The 25,807-nt window shown below is 37.5% G+C and overlaps 1 protein-coding gene across 1 annotated transcript in view; it reads right to left on the bottom strand.

Moving 5' to 3' along the window:
- Positions 1-16,840: 16,840 nt before the first annotated feature.
- LOC125225327 overlaps positions 16,841-25,807 on the bottom strand; it is a 65,498-nt gene continuing 56,531 nt past the window's right edge. The window contains exons 11-15 of the mRNA XM_048128977.1: positions 25,135-25,317; positions 22,633-22,792; positions 22,047-22,171; positions 20,608-20,774; positions 16,841-18,647 (exon numbers count right to left, since the gene is read on the bottom strand). Coding sequence (XP_047984934.1) covers positions 18,449-18,647; positions 20,608-20,774; positions 22,047-22,171; positions 22,633-22,792; positions 25,135-25,317 — 834 coding nt within the window. The 3' untranslated portion in view covers positions 16,841-18,448. The remainder of the gene's footprint in view (positions 18,648-20,607; positions 20,775-22,046; positions 22,172-22,632; positions 22,793-25,134; positions 25,318-25,807) is intronic.

Here is a 25,807-nt window from a genome sequence, read left to right as displayed (position 1 = left end):
AATCAAACGAAGCCTAAAAAAAGATTCTACCTCTTAAATGTGGGCTGGACTATCAGCAGCTCTCCCATTTGTACTGCAGCAGAACTAAAATTGCCTTATAGTTCTATCTCGTTCGCACCAGCGTTGTTTTGTCAGAGCAAATAAGGGATAGTTCGGGATCGCGGATAGGCTTTAATAGGATGGCAGCGCGCTGGCCGGATGAAATCGCGGCGGGCTCACGCCGCGCGCCCATTAGATGGGCAATTTGTTTGGCTACTGCCGGGCAAAGCCTTTAATCTCGCGTCGCACTTCGCTGCCCTGCTCGCCCACGCATCCCATCACCGTTATTTGAGTTTCCAATGTAAATTCCAAATCTCAATAAGTGAGGATTGCCAATGATTCACATTCATGTGAGCAAGGACATTTTGCGTACAGTTTTTGAACTGAATATGCGTCAAGTTCTATGAAAAAATAAAGGGGTCATTGTGAATTTAAATCGCCTCTTTTTAACACATATACCGACAATTGTCATATTATTCTAATTCTTTCACTCACATTCTGAAACATCTGCTCAAATAAAATGAATACCGAGACACTACGACAATTACTTATTGTAATATAAATATTACCTCATATGTTTATATGTTTTGCCTAACACTACCTACGCCAAATCTTGGGATTAGTTGACAAAGCGGACCCAGGCTCCCTTGAGCCGTGTCAAATGCCGGGATAACGCAAGGAGGATGATGATATAGGTGTTACAAAAAAGGAAGGGTTAACATTTTGTATACAAACATTAATTATTACAATAAATTATTCTCGAATAGTTCAGATGAAGCCATTAAGACACCCGCTGGCCGCCAGCCGAACCGCGAGGGTTAAAAATCAAGGCCTCAAAACTATAACTATCTACTACCACAAAGAAATATCTAAACTTTACCCGACACATCAGATTATCGTTACAGCTCGCTACAGATGACGCCACATAGGGCCCAGCCCTGAATGGATTCAGGGTATTAAGTTGTCAAGTGAAATGTTTCAATATGGACAGTAATCAACTGCTTGAGTAATATCTAATTCTAAACCTTTGTACATAGGCAATTCGAGCTTGACTGGAGTTATTATTATAAAATAACGTATCGGACCAATTTATTAAAAGAGAAACCAATTTATCAGATGATCGCATATTAATTCCCGAACGGAAAAGTGGTGTAGCGGGGCACAGTCAAACACTCTGCTACCGCTAATATTACCATCACAATCCAAAAGGCTGATTTCAAGAGAACAAGTATGTATTTGTATAATGCAATGTATGTATGTGTGTGCAATGTCACAGTTTCGTTTTCTTTCAACCCCTTATTTGCCAGGAGTGGCACTGAAGCTTTGAGGTTTCGTGTGCTCTGCCTACCCCTTTATGGGATACAGGCGTGATTGTATGTATGTAAGTATGTATAAGTCTAACTGATATATCTGTATTAAGTATTCGTAGACGGAGACCTCATTTAAACTAGGTTATCTGCAATCAGGCTTTCGGTAAGCTATATTAATAATTGTCGAGGTCAGGTGCACTCGCCTGAGGGCATTCTCTTGCGAGTTGCGCCTGATTGTGCGGCAAAATCGCCTCGCCACTAAAATCAACTTTGTTTTAAACTGGTTGTTGATAAAGTATAGGTTTTTTAAATAAATTTTCTAAAAATACACAATTAATACAAACCATCATCATCATTAACCTCGTAAGGCCGAATGTACATTAGGTACAATGTACATAGTGTTGCAATCTAATTTGAACCTTCCATGAACTGAATAAAGTAGAATTTCCATTGTTACATTGATTTTTGATTGATGTCATTTATTTATAGCATAAAGTTCAAATTCAAAACGGAAAAACTAACTATAGTGGGCCTTACGAGGTTAAAGTCCACAGCGCATGCTTCGTTAAACGGCTAAGTAGCTATGAATTTTCAAAAACAGCACGCAAAAGTCGTCAAAAAATCTGCTAGTGAATCTCGCAAGCAAATATTTCTAATGTAAATAACGTTACGTTTAATTGTCACAGCTTTAATTCGAATTCGTTTCTCCAATTAACCAATTCACTCGTAAACGTAAAGCTTCCATCTTAATCATCAATTAAGTGAAGAAGCAACAAATACTCGTCAAGTAATTACCTTTGGTAATTACGTACAACTGGAATGTAAATATTTATTTTTTACTGGTAGTTTTTTTTTCAAATTTTTACAAATATACTTACCTACCTACGTAAACAAGAAGATCACTTCAGAAATAGACGGGTTTGCATCATGTAGAATAACTAGCTTTTGCCCGCGGCTTCGCTCGCGTTAGAAAGAGACAAAAAGTAGCCTATGTCACTCTCCATCCCTTCAACTATCTCCACTTCAAAAATCACGACAATTCGTCGCACCGTTTTGCCTTGAAAGACGGACAAACAAACAGACACACACACTTTCCCATTTATATTGGGTTGGTAAGAAAGTAATGAGCGATCGATTGAATTCCACATAAAATTTTTGAGAGCTCTTGCTACCGAGTTAGGCTGCTCTCATGTCACTATAGAAACACATTTACACGAGTTGGGAAAAAACTACAAATACAGTGTTTGGATACCGCACGAACTTGATAGAGATCAACTAAACCGCCGTGCCGATATCTGCATACAACTTCTGTCTTTTCGCCGCACATTCAACTGGTTGGACCATCTTATCACTGGAGATGAAAAATGGGTCTTATATATAAATCACACACGCAAACGTCAGTGGCTAGCTCCAAACGAAAAAGGAATAGAGGCACCAAAAACAGAGCCTCACCCGAAAAAGTTATGCTGTCCGTTTGGTGGGATATTCATGGTATTATTCACTGGGAACTCCTACCAAGTGGAATGACTGTTACCGCATCAGTATACTGTAATCAGCTTGAAAATTTAAACCAAAAAATCTGTCAGAATCGTCCACAGCATGCTAAAGTTTTTTTCTTACACGACAATGCTCGCCCACACATTGCAAAAGTGACTCGGCTAAAGCTATTGGAGCTAGGTTGGAAAGTGATACCTCATCCACCGTACTCTCCAGACTTGGCACCTACGGATTACGCATTGTTCAGATCGCTAAGCAATGCCTTGAATGAAAAAAAGTTCGATGATCAAGCCCATCTACGACAGTACATAGCTGAGTTTTTGAATCTAAACCTAAGAACTTCTTCGCCGATGCTATTCATTCTTTACCAGAACGATGGAGACAAGTAGTAGATAACGAAGGCCGTTATATTTTTGATAAATGATTAAAATAATAAATTAAATAAAAATTACAATATTGGTTATGATTCGCTCATTACTTTCTTACCAACCCAATAATATTAGTATGGATAATAGATCATTGTATGAAGACTCCATTAATACCTATATCAAACAGATAAGATGTCACTAATATCTCAAGAATAAGGATCAAGATAAAAACAGATATTGAATTAACCCTGCAACGTTTTATGAACCTTGAAACATGTTATTTCATCCCACGAAGAACGATGACCATTTATCAAAATAATTTGCTGAATCGTCCGGCAGTATCACAGGATGACAAATATTGCGTTGTGCTCAGGGCGAGCAATTTATAAAACAAACTGATGAAGCGAAACTTTATGAACTGTATTTTTATGTAAATATGTCAGTTTAGTCGTTTAAAATATGGCGACAAGCAACAATAACGGTAAAGTGGCGGGGGATACAGTACCCGTCATTATTCTTGAGTTGAGTTCAGCTGGCACCAACTTCCACTACAGGAACTTTCACCGAGAAATTATATATTTAAGGTTTACAACCCGAAGCCACCTAAATATATGACGGGAAATAAGACTATTTTTATTGATATAGAATTTTTGAATTTTGTCTAACGTGCTCTAGAGCTGATATAATAACAGATATTTTTAAGCAGAAATCAATAGCACATAATTTTTCAGATATTTAACATATAAAAACCACCAATATATTTATATGGAAATAAAAAAATCTAAATATTTGACCGGGCAAATTCGAAACAGATAATAGTACGAGGTTGACTTTTATTGTCCCTATTTAACAATATTAACAGCATGATAATCCACCCAATAAGTTTGACCTTTATTTAATACTTTAATTTATTTAATATATTTACATTTTTTGCGTGGTTTGGTTTGGACCTTAGTGTCTTACATTTAGGAATCCATATGGCAAACCACCACGCCGGTGGAGCTGGGCCGAGGGTAGGTGATGAGCCGTGTCGCATGCTTTTTATTCTGTTCTTCTATTACACATTAACGTAAATGAGGAGGCACACTGACATTTTACCCCGCCAGGCGGCGCCTATGCATGTCACTGTCATTTATATGTGAGAGAGAGAAAAAACATAATTATCAGCTTCTCGCTCTCACGTCTCACGGACTAATAGGGTGGCGCCATCTGTCATATCCTTTGAATGTTCCTCCTCATTACATGCCTGTTTCTACATAAATAATATTTTAAGTAGATTAAAAACAGACGTTTCCCACCGATAATAAAGTCCAAAGTAATTAAAAAAATTACACATTTATTTTAGGCATGCGATTTGACAGTCGTCGAAAAGAGTATATACTTGTCAGTACATACATCTATCTCACGTTTTTCTCTTCTACCATTTGACAGATCTCCGTCATCTTGTGAAATGTATTCTTCCATTCTTCAGAATCGTTGAAGCAACGCTTGTTACAAACACGCGAAAGCTATGCAAAGTCTAATTTCGACCCATATGTCACGGCCAGGTATAGCCCCGGCGATTATCGTTAGACTTACAAGCCACAGGTCACAAGTTCAAATCTCAGTCGTCGCATACGTTTTTACAGCTTTTTTAATTCATTTTTTAAGGTTTTATTTATATTATAAGTTGATGAGTACAAGCTACTGCAATGACATTAAATACAAGGACGCACAATTCATAACAAAAATGTTTTAAAAATCTGGGTCTAAATTGCATTTATAACATTCTTGTTGATGCTAATAACGTTAACTTCTTATCTGCTTAGGAAAAAAATCGTTCATGCCATAACCAACATAGTGTATAAAGACCTAAGTATCAAAATTGCAAATGGAACTGCCACACACTAAAAACTCTTTATCAAAATACCTTTTGTCATAATATGCTCAAATGACTTATATGTCAAAATGAATTGCGAACGAATATTGAACGAATGGAGCCGCTACCAATATATAATAAGTATGTAGGTATTAGATATTTCCAATTTATTCCATAAATATAATACCTAAAAAAGGCCGCAATTTTACTTCTTCATTACATAAACTTTAAAAATACCCTACTGTATCATCTTTATCTTGGTCACTTGTACTCCGTTTATTACAATAAATGTATGTAATGTATGTATGTGTAAAATTCCTGAAATAAATGTCATATAGTCATATCTTGTTGTCACAAAGAAAAATTTACAAGGCTTCCAAGAATCTCGAGCTGGAAGTGTAACGTAGTATATTTTCTTGGTCGTAATTAATATTTTTTTATAAATCTAAAATCGAAATTTCTTTAATTTTATTTTGTTTCAAATCCTCAATTAGTGCAAAAATACTTGCATCCACACATGTATGCACTTTTCTGCATAATCTGTGCATGGGTTGCCAGATAGCTAAAAATAACCCATTTTATGAGATTTTAAATTGTTACTCCAGTACATTTTGATAAATTAAATTAATATAATTATATAGAAATAATGCAGAAAATTATCTTAATACATAACAAAATACAGTAATATTAATACTCTAAATAAGAGGCCTGTCTGGAGTGACAATCTTGCTATGTACATCATAGTAAATCTTTCATGACTCTGATGGAGTCTCAAATAAATATAATATATTAATTCGATATATTATGTCTTCCTGGGTTTGTCACCCTATGTCCTTGATTGCTCCATATGCAAATAGGTTAATGATCTTGGGTGGTCCATTTCCTTTTTTGACCCTTTTGGGTGCACACGCACTTTCTCCACAAGACCATACCGCATGGTGGTCAAAACGGTGGAAGCAGAAGGCCTGCAATAATCCTCAGATTGAGTAAGTATCTGAATTGTTCTGATCAACTCCATAATGGCGTGAAACGTTATGGGTTTGTTCCTAACCATGTGCTTGGTTATTCACAGGGATGATCTGTCTTCTGCTGTGGGATTGGGAGCGCTCCGCTAGGAAATTTCTTTGACCTTTAGCGGTGAGCTAATTTATCAGATTGTCTTCTATTTTGTCATGCTGGTCTTGAGAGCATTAGACTAATGTATTTTTATGTCGCTTTCAGGAGCCGGGATTATATTTATAGATATATATATTATTAACTCTGGAAATCCTTGTGACCGGCGCAAGTTCTGAGTCCTGTTTGCTGGAAGACGGCCTGCCTCTGCCGCATTTGTCTCGGTGTCCACGTGGCACGCGTTCCGGGTTGAAAAGTCTCCGCAGTGCAGCCAACATTCCCCGGGAGGTCCCGTGCCACCTTCCACAGCTTTCCCGAAGGTTCACCATCTTAGAGGTCGGTCCAATTTATCCTTCTAATGGTCAGGGCAACTGGTCCCTTAACGTTGTGCCTGACGCACTTTCGAGACTTATGAAAGTTGACGCTATAAATGTTACGAATGATGACGCTGAGCCAGACGAATGGTATGACAAGATTGTAAATGGCTGTAGGTCATTTCCCGCGAATTTTCCGAATTTTTGTTTAAAGGACGGGAAACTTTTTAGACTTTCGAAGGCCAAGTATAATTTGTTGCGAGAGTTTGATTGGAAAGAAGTGGTGAAGAAGAGTGATCGAAAGAGAGTTTTGCAGCAAAACCATTGCGAAGCAACTGCAGCTCATTTAGGTGTTTTTAAAACTCACCGCCGGTTGGCGTTGACATACTTTTGGCCCGGTATGTACAAGGATGTAGTCGAGTTCGTAAAGGCTTGCGATGTCTGTGCAGCGTACAAGCACTCGCAGAAACCGACTGCAGGCCTCATGGGACAACCAAAGGTATGTCATCGACCATGGTTGGTAGTTAGTATAGATCTTGTCGGTCCGCTTCCGCGCTCTCGGGCAGGTTATACATTTTTGTTGGTTGTTACATGTTGCTTTTCGAAACATACACTGCTGTTTCCACTTCGCCGCGCTACTAGCGCTTTGGTGGCGAAGCATTTTGAAAACCATGTCATTTTGGAACATGGCGTACCTGAAACCGTGATTTCGGACAACGGAGCGCAATTCACGGGATCAGAGTTTAAGCAGTTATTGAAACGCTACAACGTACCTAACATTTTTTACAGTCCGCGCTATTCTCCGCACGTGAATTTGGTGGAACGTTATAACAAAATTGTAATGACCGCCGTAGCGTCTTACGTAAAGGAAAATCACCGTACATGGGACGAAAAACTGCACCAGATTAGGTTTGCCATAAACAGTGCAGTCAGCGAAACCACCGGGTATTCTCCTTTCTTTTTAGTGCACGCTAGGGAACCGGTCATTAACGGCTCCTTTTATAAAGATACCGATAAACAATATGGTGTAGGTATCCCTAGAGAAGAGTATGCGGGCGAATTTGGTTGTTTGAAAGATATTTTTGAACAGGTTAGGGTACGTATGTTGCAAGCACATGAAACAAATGCCAAGTATTATAATATGAGACGCCGAGAGGCGAGATTTTCGGTTGGGGATATTGTTCAGAAGCGTACGTACACGCAAAGTGACGCTTCTAAGTTTTTTATGTCGAAGCTCGCACCTAAGTATGAACCGTGCAGAGTTAAGAAAGTTTTGTCCCCATTAGTTTATGAGCTCGAAAGGTTGGACGGTCAACCAATCGGGTCGTGGCATATTAAAGACTTTAAGTAGGTATTAACGGGAGTCAGGTTTTGAGGTGGAAGTCATCTCTGGACGCAAAGCCTCGAGTCTATAGGACTTGTCGCTTTGCCACCAGGGTTGACAACTGCTATCACCTAGCTCTCGTAATGTAACATATGCGGTTGAAATCGTTAGTAGTGTTAAATATTCGGTAAATATTTAATTCACGAATTTAGTTCGGAACGTGACGAACAGGAAAGCTGCTTCGTTACTATGTTTGCATTGTGTGATGTATGTTAGGTATATAAATGCGTGATGTATGGTAGGCGCGATCGATACTGTGCTCAGTCTTAAATCGAATTGGGCTGTAGGTACTTATAGTTTGGTTAAGAGTTTGGAAGAGTTATCCTTGGACGCACGATCCCTCGTCTAGTACCTGTCGTCGTGCCGCCAAGGACGACAAACCACTCACCAGCTACTGTGCCTCTCAACCTCAAGGTCAGAGCCGTCTTTAATATGACCAAATAGCAACATTTGTTGCAAAATTTTGTCAGGTACTACCATACCGGACAAACATCGAAATAGTACGTTTTTTATTTTTGTTAGCGTATCCTTTAGGTAACGCGTCGTTAGGCTAAATACCTAACGTTTTAGTTTAGGTACTATTTCGCATGTTGCCACGCCTAGTTTTTGTTTACGGTATACCATGTTTTGTGGGTGTTGTGCAACATGATTTTGGATGTTTCGTTTCCTCCGACAAGTTAGTCGGGGACACGGTTTTGGAATATTCAGGAGTTTTAACTAAGAGGGACTGAAACTTAGATTTTGACGATTTTGTTTTGTTTTTGAACTTCAGGTTCTTTGGATTTCGGAGTCGGCCCATAGTTTATGGACTAGACATTTTCATTTTGCCCGGACAAGCAGAGTATATTTTAAGGAATGCTGATCAGCGGTCCTGGCGTTGGATATTGGCTTTCTTAGCACAAGGTGCTACATCGCGTTGTGCTGAGAACGCAAACGGTTCGTTCACTGGTTGTTAGGTATTACGGAGGTTTTTTCTATGTGTTGCGCGGTTGGCCTCATAGTTTTTTTTTACCTGCCGTTATTGATTACGTGGGTTCGAGATTTTTTTAGTTTTGAGTTTTGTGGATATGCCCTTTCAGGCAAGTTGTTGAAAATGGTAGAATTGTTTAAAAGTTAGGAAGCTTTGATGGGTTTGTGTAGACATTTTTTTTGAAATAAAATCTCGAAGCCTCGTTTTGTTTTTCCCTTTTTCATTGTCCTTCTGGGATACTATTTCTTTTAGTATTATAGTTTAGTTTTCTTGCCTTAGGGTTGTTTGTTGCCTTGGTTCCTCACAGTTCAATGTGATGAAAGCCGCTGGGGACAGCGGGCGGTTCACCTACGTTGAACCTTTAAATCGGGGAGGGAGGTATTGTAACGTAGTATATTTTCTTGGTCGTAATTAATATTTTTTTATAAATCTAAAATCGAAATTTCTTTAATTTTATTTTGTTTCAAATCCTCAATTAGTGCAAAAATACTTGCATCCACACATGTATGCACTTTTCTGCATAATCTGTGCATGGGTTGCCAGATAGCTAAAAATAACCCATTTTATGAGATTTTAAATTGTTACTCCAGTACATTTTGATAAATTAAATTAATATAATTATATAGAAATAATGCAGAAAATTATCTTAATACATAACAAAATACAGTAATATTAATACTCTAAATAAGAGGCCTGTCTGGAGTGACAATCTTGCTATGTACATCATAGTAAATCTTTCATGACTCTGATGGAGTCTCAAATAAATATAATATATTAATTCGATATATTATGTCTTCCTGGGTTTGTCACCCTATGTCCTTGATTGCTCCATATGCAAATAGGTTAATGATCTTGGGTGGTCCATTTCCTTTTTTGACCCTTTTGGGTGCACACGCACTTTCTCCACAAGACCATACCGCATGGTGGTCAAAACGGTGGAAGCAGAAGGCCTGCAATAATCCTCAGATTGAGTAAGTATCTGAATTGTTCTGATCAACTCCATAATGGCGTGAAACGTTATGGGTTTGTTCCTAACCATGTGCTTGGTTATTCACAGGGATGATCTGTCTTCTGCTGTGGGATTGGGAGCGCTCCGCTAGGAAATTTCTTTGACCTTTAGCGGTGAGCTAATTTATCAGATTGTCTTCTATTTTGTCATGCTGGTCTTGAGAGCATTAGACTAATGTATTTTTATGTCGCTTTCAGGAGCCGGGATTATATTTATAGATATATATATTATTAACTCTGGAAATCCTTGTGACCGGCGCAAGTTCTGAGTCCTGTTTGCTGGAAGACGGCCTGCCTCTGCCGCATTTGTCTCGGTGTCCACGTGGCACGCGTTCCGGGTTGAAAAGTCTCCGCAGTGCAGCCAACATTCCCCGGGAGGTCCCGTGCCACCTTCCACAGCTTTCCCGAAGGTTCACCATCTTAGAGGTCGGTCCAATTTATCCTTCTAATGGTCAGGGCAACTGCGTCAGCTGCAATTTAGGTAGATTAAATTCATAGAGTCAGTAATTTAGAGCAAGCAAATATTTTTGAGAACTGGTACCTAGGGTATTGTAATAGTATAATTTCTAGTTAAAAATTAAGATAACTTGTGTGAAAATTTACTTAGAACCCTTTTAAGCGACCTAGCTTCCCGCTGAGCTCTGTACATTGCATTGGTGTCGAACAAGAGAATTATAGGTCAGTTTTCACACGGTTAGCGCAGTAAGTAACTAAATTAAGAACCAACTGAACAAACACATTTTGGCAAGAATTTTCTTTATAAATAAATGTTATAAAATATACAAAATCTTAAATTATTTATCTCCACCATATACTTCCCCTAGCAAGCTTATTTCGACACCGTTTTTTATTATTTTCAGTTTTAGTATTTTTTTCTATTATTATCACTTGTGTCCTTAATATTGTACAGCCGGAGCTTTAAGTTTATTTAACAGTAAGGCACCCTGTGATACAAATTAAAATATTTTCTATAAAAATAATTAAATTCGACAGCAGACAACCCAAAGGTTTGCATTTGTTTTAAATTAAATACCAGTGGTTCTGATCTGATAGTGTGGGATATTCTTTAAAAATTATTTTCAAAAGGAGATTTAATGTTGGTAATGCCATTCAAATAATATTAGAAGTGTCTAATACGCGAGTGTTCGAATTTAATTATAGGATAGCACATATTGAAAGTACTGTAATATGGGTACAAAAGCCTGCCTATTGAAATATAAAATACATAGCAAAAAGTATAGAAAGGACCTACTTTTCGACTTTTTATTTACACTACGTACCGACCATACAACTGACTCTAATTAATCTTGGTATTAAAAAGAGTAAAATGTAGTACGTTTTCACATTATCCGATCCGATTTCGGATGTCGGACCGATATTCCATACATTACAGGCGGAATCTTGGATTCTTCTATTGATATCCTTCCGACATCCGTTATCGGATCGGATAATGTGAAAACAGTCTAATAGCGACTCAATAGTTTTTGTTCCTTGAAAGTCATTAATTTGAACAAATAAAATTATTCATTGAAATCTATACAATTACAACGAGTATTATAATGTATAATACATTCATTTTGTAATGTAATTCAAAGAAATAACTTATAAGAAACATATTCTACCCTTTTTGCTTGTTTTCTGATTACTATTTAGCCAATTTTTCATTGACTCATACAACATGGACTTTCAATAGGGACTGAGCTCACACTTTTTTTGCCATACTAAATTGAACTTTATCACCGGTGCAGAAAGGCGTTCTTATCAGACTAGTAAAAGTGTGTCCACATGAGAGGGTCAAAGTTGGGGCTGGTGTCCCTCTCGCACCTGTGACCAGTGTTAAAGAGATTACTACAGTAGTAGTATTTTTACCTGTATGATAACTAAGTTTATAAACTTCTTAAATTATTTTTGTATTATATCGAGGCAAGGATATTAATACCTTGTAATGAATTGGTAAGTCATTATTATGAAGCCATAAAACCAAAGATTTGCGCAATTAAAAAAACCTTTAATTCGGTATTAGTAGATTTGGTAGTAACTTTGAATATTGACTGGTATCCCCAAATAATGACAGTGATGACGTCATTCAAATAATTTTGACAGTGGCAATAAGTGCGAGAGGGACACCAGCCCCAACTTTACCCTCTCATGTGGACACACTTTTTGGCCTAACAACTCAATCTAACTTAATGATATATAAATCTATGAGTCATACCGGACAACTGTCACTGTACACTTGTAATCCTTATTACAAGGGCATAACGTCTAGCGATGGTTAGCTAAGACAGAGTATTGCGGTTAGTAGGAACAACGCACGATGTTGAACCTTAGGTTACCTTCAATCAATACTAATACTGAAAGACAATTTTTAAACTTATTGCATTACATGTGTCTAACAAAATTTCAATGAAATGGGTTGTAAATCTAATACTAAAAAATCAATATTTAAAAAGAGAGGGTTGAAAAGGGTGTAAAAGATAAAAAAATAATAACAAGAAAAAAGATTTCCACTGCCGAGGATCGAACCCACGACGTCAGGTCAAGAGCGCGCCCATCGTCTTACGCTACTATAACTGAGCTATTTAAGCGATAGTGAAGGTGGCGAAATATATTATTATACCGCGATGTAATGAAAATACGAATGAATAACTAACTTTTGAAATAATGCAGAAAATGACATCGTCAATAGTAGAGTTTGTAGGTAAATGAAAAATATGAAAATACTTCTTTCAGTACTGATTTTAGCGCTTCTTGGCGTGCATTTAAAGGTGGATTATTTTTTATACTTCTTTATTTTGATCTTAACGAAAAGTCTGTTCCAATTTTTTTGCTGATATAATTTTTGCCCTGAATGTTATTCTGAGCTAGTAAAATACTGAACTTCCGTTTTGTTTTTAGGGTGGTTTCAGTAGAAATAGTGTTTCAACACATAATGTAGATACAAAACAACCATAACTTCACTTGTCCTATTATTGCTTGCGTCATAACTAATTTAATTACTCCGCTTTTTGCTACTACGAAGTATCATTCACAAAAATAGGTGGTTTCTTAATGTGTTATAAAGATCATAAATTAAAGTAGTCGAATTTAAAACAAAAGTCCTGATACCATTTTCGCCTGATTTTTAGTGAATTAAAATAATCTTTTTTTTATTATATTATACGTTTCTTGTCACAAATTTTGGTGGCTTAACTAAAAAAACTGTACCAAATTACCAAACTTAATTTTTGGTGAGATAAAAAGTACTGTTATAGAATTAAGTTATTTTCCCAGTAGTAGCAAGACCGGATAGCTCTTGGGGTAATAGGTACCGTACCAACCTTGCTTTCTTGGAACTTTATAGATACCTTAGTAGGCTCGTAGACTGACGAAACTTTCGAAACAAATCTGGCAAACAAATAAATTGTAATAAATTTCTAATTGAGTGTGACAAGTATTACAAGCAAAGGTATTCAAATTTGTTCGTGTAATCAATTTTAATATTTACCCTTAGCTTTGGATACCTTTCTATTTTAAAAGGAAATTATGCCGTTTACTTCTTTGTTTGAACTTCGATCATTTCTTTACGAATTTCACCACAGACAAACTTCGCAAAGATCATTAAGGTATTAGAGAAAATATGAAATTTATGTTAATCCTTTGCCCAGTTTGGCTTTTGGCGATAACAACACGTCCGATGTTTAAAACCGCCAATTAGAGTTTTAACGATCTGAATAATATTGTATAAGAAGGAAAGAAAAGTTCGCTTTAATCAGGATTTGTTTAATTGTTATGTTGGAGTCGGGAGCGATGGGTCCCCCGCTCGGGTCGGGCAGGATTAGAATATTTGCCGCGCCCGCATGTAGTTTAAATTGCGTTTCCTTTGAGAGCACAAAAGACGTCAGCGGCGTGGATGCGAGGAACTTGAGCCAGGCGAAGGCCGCGCCAGCAGTCTTTTTCAGTGTACAAGTTTCCGAGCGCGCGGCGGCTGACGACAATCAAAGTCTTCAAAGTAGGCCGACTTGAGGAAATTGTATTTGAATGTACTGATTCTTCTGTCTCTAGTTAAATCCATTGTTGTTATGTCTTAGATGTCAGGCCAAATTTGAGCAGGTGACAGACCTTATGAATCAATTAAATATTATTACAGATGTCGTGCATAATTGTTTTCCATCGTATTTTCTTGGAAACGTTCGTATTAAATTTGTCATGCCAGTTCGGTCGTAGAGATGTAGTATTTCATACTAGAGGTAGAGGCAGAAATGTATAGAGATGTCTCTATACATTTCTGCATTCATACTCATTTCTTACGGTAATGTTATTAACTAACTACTTACTACTACTGTAAGTTTCGAAAAGGAAAACCTACATTTATAATAAGTAAAAATATTATTCGAGGAGGTCGAGTGTTTTGATAGTTTTGATCACGGCGGGTTTTGTTTATAGTGTTTATACCATACAAAGTACTTGTGTATATTTTCGCCTACTCGCTATAGTTGAAACTTCGCTTAGTTTTTGGTTTCTGAAGGTTGTTCTCAAATATCTGTATTATTTACTGATGATTATTGTAACAGTAGATTCATAGTTATATGTTAACATAACTATTTATATTTAAACAAGTATTAACTCGGAACTAGGTCAGTAAACCATCTTAAGAGAAATGAAAACTGATGCTGAAACCTATAGTAAAAAGTAAGTTTCCTCTTAGAAACCGCAAAGCGAAAAGTATCGGGAGTTAAAAAAACGGCAGAAGCGAGAATTTCCAGCGAAAAGTTTACCACCCATCTGGAATGACAGAGCTTCAAACTTAGTAAACTGAAGCTAGTGTTTTATACAAGGTAGACTCGAGAAACCCACAATACGGTATTATCATATTTTTTCTTGAGGTATAGGTGTTTTAGGTATACGAACTTTCTTTGAAGTGCTTCAAAGCACTGAATAAAATAAATATGCTATTTAATTTTTTCGTTACTTTGGTTCATATTATGTTCGGATGAATACGTAAATGCCTACTTATACTGTGTACATTCAACCATCATATAATCAGTATATACTGAATACATTGAACCATCGGAAAAGCGAGGTACTCCATAATTCTACTTAATGCTAAGTGTTACATTGAAGTCTTCCGGACAGAATAATAGGAATAGGGGATAGGAGTCAGTCCGTCATAATTGTGCCCAATTAAATTGCTTCTAAAGAGTAAATCAATAATATCATTTGAATTTCGGTCCCAATTTGTATATTTCGCTATTTCTTTGTGAACAATCCGAATGGTCAAAGCGTGTGAGTGAAGTTTTATAGGCTTTTTTTTTATTCAATTGTCAAGTTATTTCGTTGCATTTGTATTTAATTTTTAGAGCTTTTCATCCTGAGTGGAATAAATACGAAATACCAATGCTGTACCAAAAATGAATGCGATTTTCAGTTGAGTCACGAATATAAGAACTATAGGTAGGTAGGAACTATAGGTATAGGTAACCGAAGACAATATATTATAGGTAAGTACCTAAGTTTTCGTAACAAAATTGCCTATAGTTTTCATTAATTTCAGTTTCATGTATGAACAAAACAAAAAGCACGGTTCTAAAGGATCGAGGTTCTTTCGATTTTCGGGACTACGATAGCCTCAAAGAATACACAATTCCACATTGTCCCTCATGTCTTACGTTCGTGCACAACGTGCAACCGTCGTGACCACTCATGCCCGAGGAAGAATCCCCGACGGATCCGAAAAACACCGCCAATGGCGACGAATAATAAAACGTAAACTAAATCACGTTTTCAATATTTTGAAAGCGGGTACTAATAGAAATATTAGAAATACTTAGGGCCCCGCGATAAAAGACGACGCGCGGACGCGGCGTCTTTTTTCATACAGTTGGCCCGACGCTGCGCTCGCAAGACGCTAGATGTGGGGGACTCTTATAGTGGGGTTGAAAATAATACAAATAATGCGTTCAGTTGATCTATTTCGGTGTAACAAACGTTTTTATTAATAGGTAAGTCTATTAAGATCAGAGCTTCGTTACTTATTATCCGAATTAACTATTTACATCTACTGCTCTAAATTAACACATTTTAATCAATACGTGGAGTAAGCCGCAAATTTGCTATTATAAACAATGACTAACATTGAACAGCGCGAAGTTTACATAATCATTACTAAGGGGTAAAGACTGGGCTTAATAGGGGATCGAACTGTTTTACAACTAAATATTTCGTTGGCTTCGCGGTGGTTACGCCCCTGTGTACGTAGCCAAATGCACAAATGCTCACGAAACGCACACGATAATATCTCTTTCGTAGCTCTCTATCTCTAAGGCTCTCGTGTATTGGCGCGACAGAGCTGGGCTACATTTCTACGGCGTTTCGGTGGCGTTTCGCGTCGCAGAAATGTCATTCGGCTACGGGACCTGGTTACTCAGTTACAGAATATAACAATATTTTAGTTAAGTACTTTTCTATTTTAATAACTTTGTCAATTTTAATATTTCTGAAATTTTCCAATTTTACTTGTAAGTCCGATCTCCTATTGCCTAGGTTTCCGTACAAATAAAAATAGTAAGGTACAGTCAACATTTTATCATTTTTTCGTTTTCCGTTCAACAATTTTCCATTTGTCGTTCCTTCCACCGTATCACATCGATGATTTATGTAAATCTAAATACTGACTGTGCCACAGAACTTAATTTAGATAGAAGAAACAAATTCATATATTTGTATAGGGGCCGAGCGTGTCAAATTTGGACTGAAGTTGATTCTTGCCTGTAATTTTAAATATGTCTCAGGCTCTTGATTGTTCATAATTTTTGTGTTGTTGCAATTTAATATCACGTAACGAGGCATTTTTTATGTTTTGGTTGACTTCAACTTACAAAAATTGACGCCCGAAAGCTGCAAGCTGCGAGTAAAGACGGACAACTCAGTGGATTTCACTGAGTTCATTTGACACGCTAAGTAGATACGTTTGCTTGATCTATGGTATATATGACATCTGTGGACTGTGCCTATAAGAATAAAGGTCACCTTTAATCAGTTTAAGCGCAATTGCAAGAAATAAATAAAACTATTGCCAGGACCAAAGTAAATTCTCGCGTAAACGAGCTTATCAAAGCTTAAAATCCATTAAACTATTGCGAACGATTCCTCAAGTTAAATAAGCCACGTTGTAGCAACAGAAATATTTTGTAAGCACAGACTTCCGGCGTCAACTGAATTTCTATTAGAGGGACTTGTGTTAAATTAACTTCATAGAGGTGCATTCGGATATTTAAAAAAAACTCATTTATTTCTGTTCACTCACACTCTTGACATGCATCAGACACTTGGGGGATGCAGTGATCAATGGCATAACTATATTTTTTATCTGAATACACCTCCTGCTCTAGCCTAGTCAGTACAGTTTCTGAGCTGGTCACACTTATAATTTCTAGTTTTCTACACGACTGAGATATTGTTTATGCGACTGCCAGTCTCGGTTACTTTTGTGTATGATCTAAGAATGTGTGCGCATTGAACTAGAAATGTTCATGCCTTAACAAGTTTGGCTACTTATTTAATTAAAAATCTGTGCACAATACATTATTTAACCCTTTCGCTGACAGTGCTCCGCCTGTCGACGTACTGTCACGGAAAATACATATACGGGTATGTCCTTTCTGCAAGCAGTAGTTCGGCTGTCGACGTAGTGTCAGCGAATGGGTTAAGAACAATTGAGTCTTACTCTTCAATCAACAAAGACGTGCCGATTTTATAACCAAGTAAATTTAACTATGTATGTCTCATAGCATCTGAAATCAAGCTAAAATATACCTATTTCAACTATGTCACGAATGTCATGATCCAGAAAATGTAGGTTTTCTACTGATTTAGGTATGTATAAACTACCTATATATTTTAATTCAAATGTATGCAAGTCACAATAAAATTGAATCATAGTGCAGCGACTATGCTAATAAAGCCCGTCCCAATATTAAGTTACATAGCGTCTTGGGTTGTCTAACATAATATCAACAAATATCATAATTGACATCGAGACGTACATACATATTTAATACATTAAATACTAATATTTAAAACAAACAATGTAACATGTATTGTGTTGGACACTAAACATTCTAAACTTATAAATTCTTATCATCGTCTTACGTATTATTAAAGAACTTGAATATATGTATTTACAATGTCAAATAAATATAACGGTTATTTAAATTGTCCAGTGTCATTCTCTAACTACTTTGATACAGCGCTTTGCAATGTGTTTATCCTTAACAAATTATGTTCCTATAAACTTTAACCGAAAGCAAACATCGGCAACTAGAAGTGCTGAAATAAAACAAGTCAACTTACGTAACATGAAATACAATGACCCTGTGTTATAAACGAAAAAGTTATTTAGCAGTATCATTTTCAAACTTCAGTTGTTATAGGTTCTGATATCCATGCAATATCAATTCTACAAAACTGAAGACCATTATGATACACCTTAGTAAAGAAACAGTCTCCTCGCCGCACTCAATACACATCGTTCGCACGGCTTCAAAAAATTTAAATTTCAATGAGTAAATATGCAAAACAGCCACCGAGATTCACTGAATAATTTAAATCACACAGTCACTGGCCGGAAAGTTTGAGCGTTGACGTAGATGAGCGCGTAGAGTAGAAGTCGGTGTAAATGTGTGGTGATTTCAGTGGCGGAGGCGGCCGGCGCGGGCGTCGGCGGGCCCAGGCGCGTGTTCGCGCGAACCACCTGCGACCGCCAGCGGATCGTATACAGCGGCTGCTGCCGCGACAACGCCACGAGTCTGAGGACAAAATTATTGCTTACATTTTTCTGAGACCGCGCCCTTGTGGTTTATTCGTCACACGTACGCTGTTGCTATGCCGCGGATCTTGTTAACTCACGTGACTAATGGTTGTAGGTAAAATATGTGTAGGTATTTATTGCGCTCGTTTGTTTTTCTTAAAATTCATACCTAGTTTTGTATTTATTTGTTGTGTGTAAAAAACTTATAATAATTATAGTTCACGAAATATAATATCCGAAATTTTCGAATATCGGACGTCAGACATCATCATCATGTAAGTAATCAGACAATAATGGCGTAGGTAGGTAGTACTATAGCGCGAGATGCTGTACTATTATTAGGCTAGGGACTTTTGGATGCTCGCTATGGTTCTGGCATCCGCAGTCGCCATTATGTTAAAAAAATTTTTCGAAGTCAAAGTCAAAGCCTGGAAATAAAACATGTTAGATGTCATGATCTATACGTATACCTATAACAATATGCAATTAATTTTATCACAAATCTATTACACACACGTGTCGAAGTTCACAGTTGACGCGAAATGCATAATATATAGGTACTATATACGTACCTACGATTTACTTTACTATGCATCCTCTTTGATACTTGTGTTTTGTTTGACAGACTACTGACATCTATTTCAAATAAAAATAAAAACACTTGAGTAATAAGTTGTCAGTTCAGATGAAATATCGTTTACGCAATTTGTAACAAAATTTTAAAATGAATAATTTTACGACTTGCGAAATTAAATCCTGGTTAGAGCCGTATCAGGAATTAAAATATGATGAAGAAAAGTCTAGTATATTTTGCTCTTTATGTGATGTTCATTTCAAAGCCGGAAAAAAAGTATTTATTGCTAACCATATTAAAAGTGTATCCCATCAAAAAAACTGTGGTGAATATAACTTGTTGTTAGATTGGATAGAGATATTGTTGTTAGATATTTTATTTCCAGGCTTTGACTTTGACTTCGAAAAATTTTTTTTAACATAATAGCGACTCTGCGGATGCCAGAACCATAGCGAGCATCCAAAAGTCCCAAGCCTAACTATTATACGCAAATGAGAACTTTTCTCTGGCAGGCAATCACGGTCCCGTGATAAACGATATACCTAACGTCAGGCCGTCCTTTTCGCACAACTGGTAAGTGTGATAGGGACGCACCGATGCGATAAAGTTTATCCAACTAGTTTGTTACACCCGCCTGCATTGACAACTATTCGGTGAACAAGTAACATGACTTTGTAAAAATAGATGTCATCAATAAATATTTTTTCAATAAACGATAAAAGTTATTCATCAGGCATTGGAAGCAAAAGTAATCAAAGTAAGAGCCAACTACATAGCTTAATAGCTATGAAAGGCTATAAAATATTTTTGACACGAATAGGCTCATCGAACGGGCTTGTTTTTACACATCGTTATGTGGGATTTACGAGTGCGAACGACATTTGGGAAGCGAGCCACGTCGCCGCTTAAGGCCTGTATCAAATATGCACAAAGAGAAAACCTTTGTACGAAGAAAGTGTATAAAAGTATGCGCTTTTACAAATTTGGCACGTCTGCCGTGTATTAAGGCCGAAGTCCGCTCCTAAATAACCTAAATGGCCGACTTGAAAAGTGTTTCTCTATCTTTGGTAAATTGTTTACATCGTGCTAAAAGCCTCTTCTAAAGATTTCTTTTACTTTGCTACTTTTTTCTTTGGCCCCCTATCTACGTGCTCTAAATACTTAGTCAGAATTACTTTACTTGATAAAAGTGGTTTTTATGTTATCAATGGATAAATAGTTATTTTAAGGATTGTGAAAAAAATCACAACGCGGTTTGATATTTTTTTAACGTATCCATGTAAAAAAATTTTTAAATAAGTGAATAGACTTAAGTAGGTACGACTAAAGTACGCACAACTCACTGACCTAATACACAGTGGCTCACAAGTGTTGTACACGTTACCTTATGACGACAGTGTTTTGTTTGTAGGGCAGAGAGTAGGTGTGGTTCTTATAGCGTGCGCAGAATGTGAACAGCCGGTCTCCGGCCGCTGCTGCAAGCCCTGCGTCACCGGCGCCTGCGCCGGCCCACTCGTGCAGGGTGATGTTCCATGACCCACACGACTTGTCCTAAAGCATATTATTGATTTTTAGAGCTTGCTCTAGCTTCATAGTCTATTTTACACTGTGGTTGCGTCTCACGAGCGTCGGCGTCGAGCCAACACTATAGCAACTGTTCAACTTGACGAAACTGCTGCTACCTTTTTCTATAGCTTTGACTAGGCGCCGGCGGTTAAGTATAGGGGTTACCCTATACTTTATTCATTTTCACTTAGTATGAATGAATCATTAATTCAATTGCATTATTACAACTATAAAATCATTAGAACAATCTAAGTTAAATTGTGATCAATAACTATACGAAACACTCAAATATTATGAAGAAAGATGAAGAAATTACAGTATTAATAATCATAATCATAATCATAATATTTATTAATAATACAAATTTGCCAAGAGTGGCCCTGAAGCTTTAGTAGTTTCATGTGCTCTGCCTACCCCTTTATGGGATACAGGCGTGATTGTATTGTATGTATGTATGTGTATGTATGTAATACAAATTACAAGTCACAGTACAGCAGGTACATAAAGATTAAAATCCTTCTACGACATATGGTAGGTTATTTTATTAATATCTTATATCCTAGGTTTTTAATTAAAGAACTCTTTGTGGTCATAGAGCACTTGCTCGACTAACCATCACTGTTTTAACTTGTATTTAAACACTGCTGCGCTATTAACGGCTACTATTGCATCCGGAAGACAATTGTATCATCATCCTCCTTGTGTTATCCCGTAGTAAATTTGAATATTCAACTGCTTACTATCAAAGGAACTAGTCTACCCCTACCCAATAATATAAACTCGGTTGGAAGAGAATTTATTTCCGCTTTGATTAATCTCGGGTCTCGATAGATGTAGTACCTACCGTATCAATATGTAAAACGAACGCTTCAATGCAAATTAGTGGTTATGTGAGGGTACAGCTTGTTTTCGCTTATGTAGATGTTGGCTTAGACCCTAACTTACCGTTTGTATAACTAAATACCTACCCTACTTACATGAAATTACTATATGGGTTACTATATGTATAATAACAATAATTAAATAAATAAATATTATAGGACATTCTTACACAGATTGACTGAGTCCCACGGTAAGCTCAAGAAGGCTTGTGTTGTGGGTCCTCAGACAACGATATACATAATATACAAATACTTATATACATAGAAAACATCCATGACTCACGAACAAATATCTGTGCTCATCACACAAATAAATGCCCTTACCGGGATTCGAACCTTAATAAATATGTATAAATATGTATAAGGTATACATTACCTGTTCTGAGGATATATCAATGTAGAGTTGTCTTTCAACATTTGAGTCCAACACCCAAGTGCATTGTTGGTAAAAGAACTCATTGAGGCTGCCAGTAACCGGCACGGTTCGTGAAGATATTTCACCTATACCAAAAAAAGAACAGAATAAGAAAAGGTAATAAAAAACACATCTTTTCACGTCAACGTCTTTACGGGAGCAATAATGAAATGAAAGGGCCGACGCAATGAGTCGCCGCAACAGCTACGTCGTAATTGGAACTTTATGACCTTGTTCAAGAAATTTTTCGATTCAGTGTCACCCCAGGCGACGAGAATCTGGGTCGTGCCATGTAATTTTCTCGGACACGCCCCGCGCCGCCGAGAACAATATCCAACGCATTTTCCAAAAACCCCGACGCGTGTCGAATGTCAAATTGAACTGTTCGTTTTTCGCTTTATACGATTGGGGCGTCCAGAGTTCAATGAAAATTGCAGATTATCTCCTCCTACTTTCTACGAAATGTTTCATCAAATTATCAGGTATTAAATTTTCATAAGCTATGCAGATTATATATGGATTTTAATGTGATTGTACGAATGCTTACCAGAATGCGTCGTGAAGGTGCGCTGTCCGCACATGGCGTCATCGTTAAAGCTGTAGGCGGCGGCGTAGTCGAAGCCTCGGCTCGCAAACGTGTAGTGTGCCACCGAGTACTCGAGTCGCATGCTCGTCCAGCTGCGCACCACCACCGGCAGCCAAGCCGCCTGCCGAGCGCACCGTCGTGTTAACGATGTTTCATTACTCGTAATTATGCTACGTGCATTCAGTAATCGACGTGACTAATGACCTTAGGGAACGCCGACTGTGGTCGCGGCGTGGGTATGTAGTAGGTAACTAAGCACGTGCACGGAGTATTGACAAATTGTCCTGCAACTCTCTACGCAATACGCATACGGCGGCGGGTGCTAAGTAATTGAATTTTCAGGGGCGAGACTCCGACCGGTCGCCCCGGGCGTCGCCCGGCCACTAATAACAAGGGCGGAAGGATGACACGCCGCCAGTTAGGCCATGTTTTATGACCACCGGGACGAGGGCAGGGCAGGCGTCAGTCCCTGATATTCGAAAATTTTGTTACAATGTGTCTTTGTGGCTATATCGAGCCAAACGTCGCCAACGCGACGCTTGATATGGGTAAAGCGGTGCGAATAATTAAATTACGTGTTCGCTGGACGGGCGGTAGTGCAGTGCATGCAAAAGTTTGAACCGCATAACCACTTCATGTGTCTCTAATTAAGATACTGTCGCGGAAAAATTAAATTAAATGACACTTGCTTTTCGCTAGAAAGTTATGATTCCTTTTACTGTACGAAAAAAAGAGTATAAATTATCAGCCCGGACAGCCAAACAGCAATAAACAACAAAGAAAACTAAACAAAAGAGCGAGTACCTATTTAGTTGCGAGGCTTGAGTGGTAAGTAAAAGCACTTCTCAGACCCGCGTATCTTGTACGGTATTAAACACAATACTGAAAATACTTGTACGTGCTTAGTTGCTCCCCTCTACTAAAGTAATTTGTGTTATAACGTTCAGAAAAGTTAAGAAATAAGACGAACGAAGTTAGCAATCAGTTAATTGCTATTCGATTACAGACTGAAACTTCGGACCGGGCAAATTAGTAAAGTCAAAGGAATGTACACTGAATTTAACAGAAAAGGATCAGATACTGGAGGTGACCAGGAGGTATCGAGGTCGATAAACACCTATGTTAAAATTAACTATGTAGTGAAAATAGTTTACTAGGGATTCTCTTTTTGCTGGCAGTTCATACTCGTAATCCAGGTGTCGAAGAGAATTTCAATTAATTAAAATTAATATGATACGATACAAATTACACAAAAAGGGTGCTATTCTTTAAAGAAATTTTTGACCCATAATTTGGATCTATAAATAGTATCTTATAATATATACATAATACATACCTAGATAATTATCTGGAGAGAGCTAATATTCAACTTAAAATTACTATCTTTATCCTGTAGCGGCCCACCATACAAAAAAAATGTCAAACAAATTTGAACCAATGGTAATTGAAAACAGGGCTGAATTTCTTTTGTTTGAAAATCGAACGAATCAAACTCAATTCTATTTAACGTAGACGAACTCAATTCTATTTAACAACGATGAATTTTGACATCGTAGGTATTTTGTCCTAGTATTAAGACATTGAACCCCAGGAGGTTAAGTTTTCGTGCCACGTAGGCACTATTCAGATTAAGTAGAACTTTTACAGGAGATAAGAAGTCGCTAACTAGGGCCAGACCGAAATGTGTACGTGTTTTTACCGCCGCGTCTTTTCGCCCGGTTTTGCAAATGTTGTCGTTTATACGTTCTCTTGTATACTTATATACTTACTTACCTATAGTTATAAACGGTGTAAAACGACGACATTGAATAAAAAAATATCATTCTCTAATTTAATTCGTCTTATTACAATGAATAATTTATTTATGACCTTAGAAATTTAACTACTAATGTTGTAATAGGTTCAATAGATATCTATCTATCTTGTAGATTGGGACCCACCCTCCAATTAGCGTAAGTTGTTAACAAAAAAAAATTAACGTGACATTTCAATAAAAATATCGTTTTTGTGTTAATTACATAAACTTTAAGCGATAATATACATTGAGCATGTGAAATAAGTACATTTTTAGACAGGACCCAAATTCTGAAAATGCTCTTATATAAGCTAAGTAGGTACGAGTAAGGTATGTCTAATATTTCAACATTTAGTACCACTTACTCCATATTGGATTCTTTATTCGCAGGCGCTTTTCGCTACATACGCCATTCCTTTATATTGTCGGCTACGCTCGTAGCGCGTAGCACGCGTTGGCCCCGAATGTGTCAATATAAACTCCAAAAGGGCTACACTGATTTGCTTTCACGATTTTTTCACATATTTAAAATTGCAAACGGGACTTATAAACACAGTTATACGCAATTAAGTCCCGTTTGCAATTTTAAATATGTCGAAAATGGTTGCTCGCGAGATATAACGATTTATTGTGTTGACAAGAAGCGTGACTTAAAGTGTTTGACTTACCTGAAAGTCGCCACACAGACAGGACAGGTGCGTGCCATCGCCCGCCACTAGCGCGACATGGTCGTGGTAGTGTAGCGGAGTGGCAGCGCGACACTCGCATCCGGCGTCGCCGCACGCCGTCCGGCAGCCCGCTGCGCCGGACCCGGCCGGCTCGGCGCTCCACATGCGCTCCAATCGCTGAATCTACACAGGGGCGTAGACAAGTTACAGTCGAGTTCATAAATATGTGTACATTTCTTTACCTTAGCTTGTTGCAATAAGGTGAAAAAATGTACACATATTTATGAACTCGACTGTACAAATCGAATTTCTCAAGCACGAGGGGCATGGGCCTTGGTATTTTTTATTAAGCTCCCGTACAGATGTAGTGCGAAAAGAATTGCCTTCGTATTGTTACGGAAATCGTACGAACGTGCCATGCTATATCAGTCAGTCTCAGTACAAGATGTACTGACATTGACTGAACTAGCAAATACGAACGTTTCCGGAAAAATACGAAGGAAACCCTTTTCGGGCTACATCTGTAACGTACTTGGGTTTTTTTCTAAACAGAAGTCGTTCGACTTCTGTTCAGAATCACTAGCATATTCAATCATGATGATATAAAAGATGTCCCAAAAAGTAGTCTGCGAATTGCAGTTTCGATTACGCCACGTGCATAAAAATAAAAATA

The sequence above is a fragment of the Leguminivora glycinivorella genome, chromosome 4 (assembly GCF_023078275.1).
Source record: "Leguminivora glycinivorella isolate SPB_JAAS2020 chromosome 4, LegGlyc_1.1, whole genome shotgun sequence".
Taxonomy (NCBI): domain Eukaryota; kingdom Metazoa; phylum Arthropoda; class Insecta; order Lepidoptera; family Tortricidae; genus Leguminivora; species Leguminivora glycinivorella.
The sequence above is the reverse complement of the archived record's forward strand: the minus strand, read 5'-3'. Positions and strand labels throughout refer to the sequence as shown.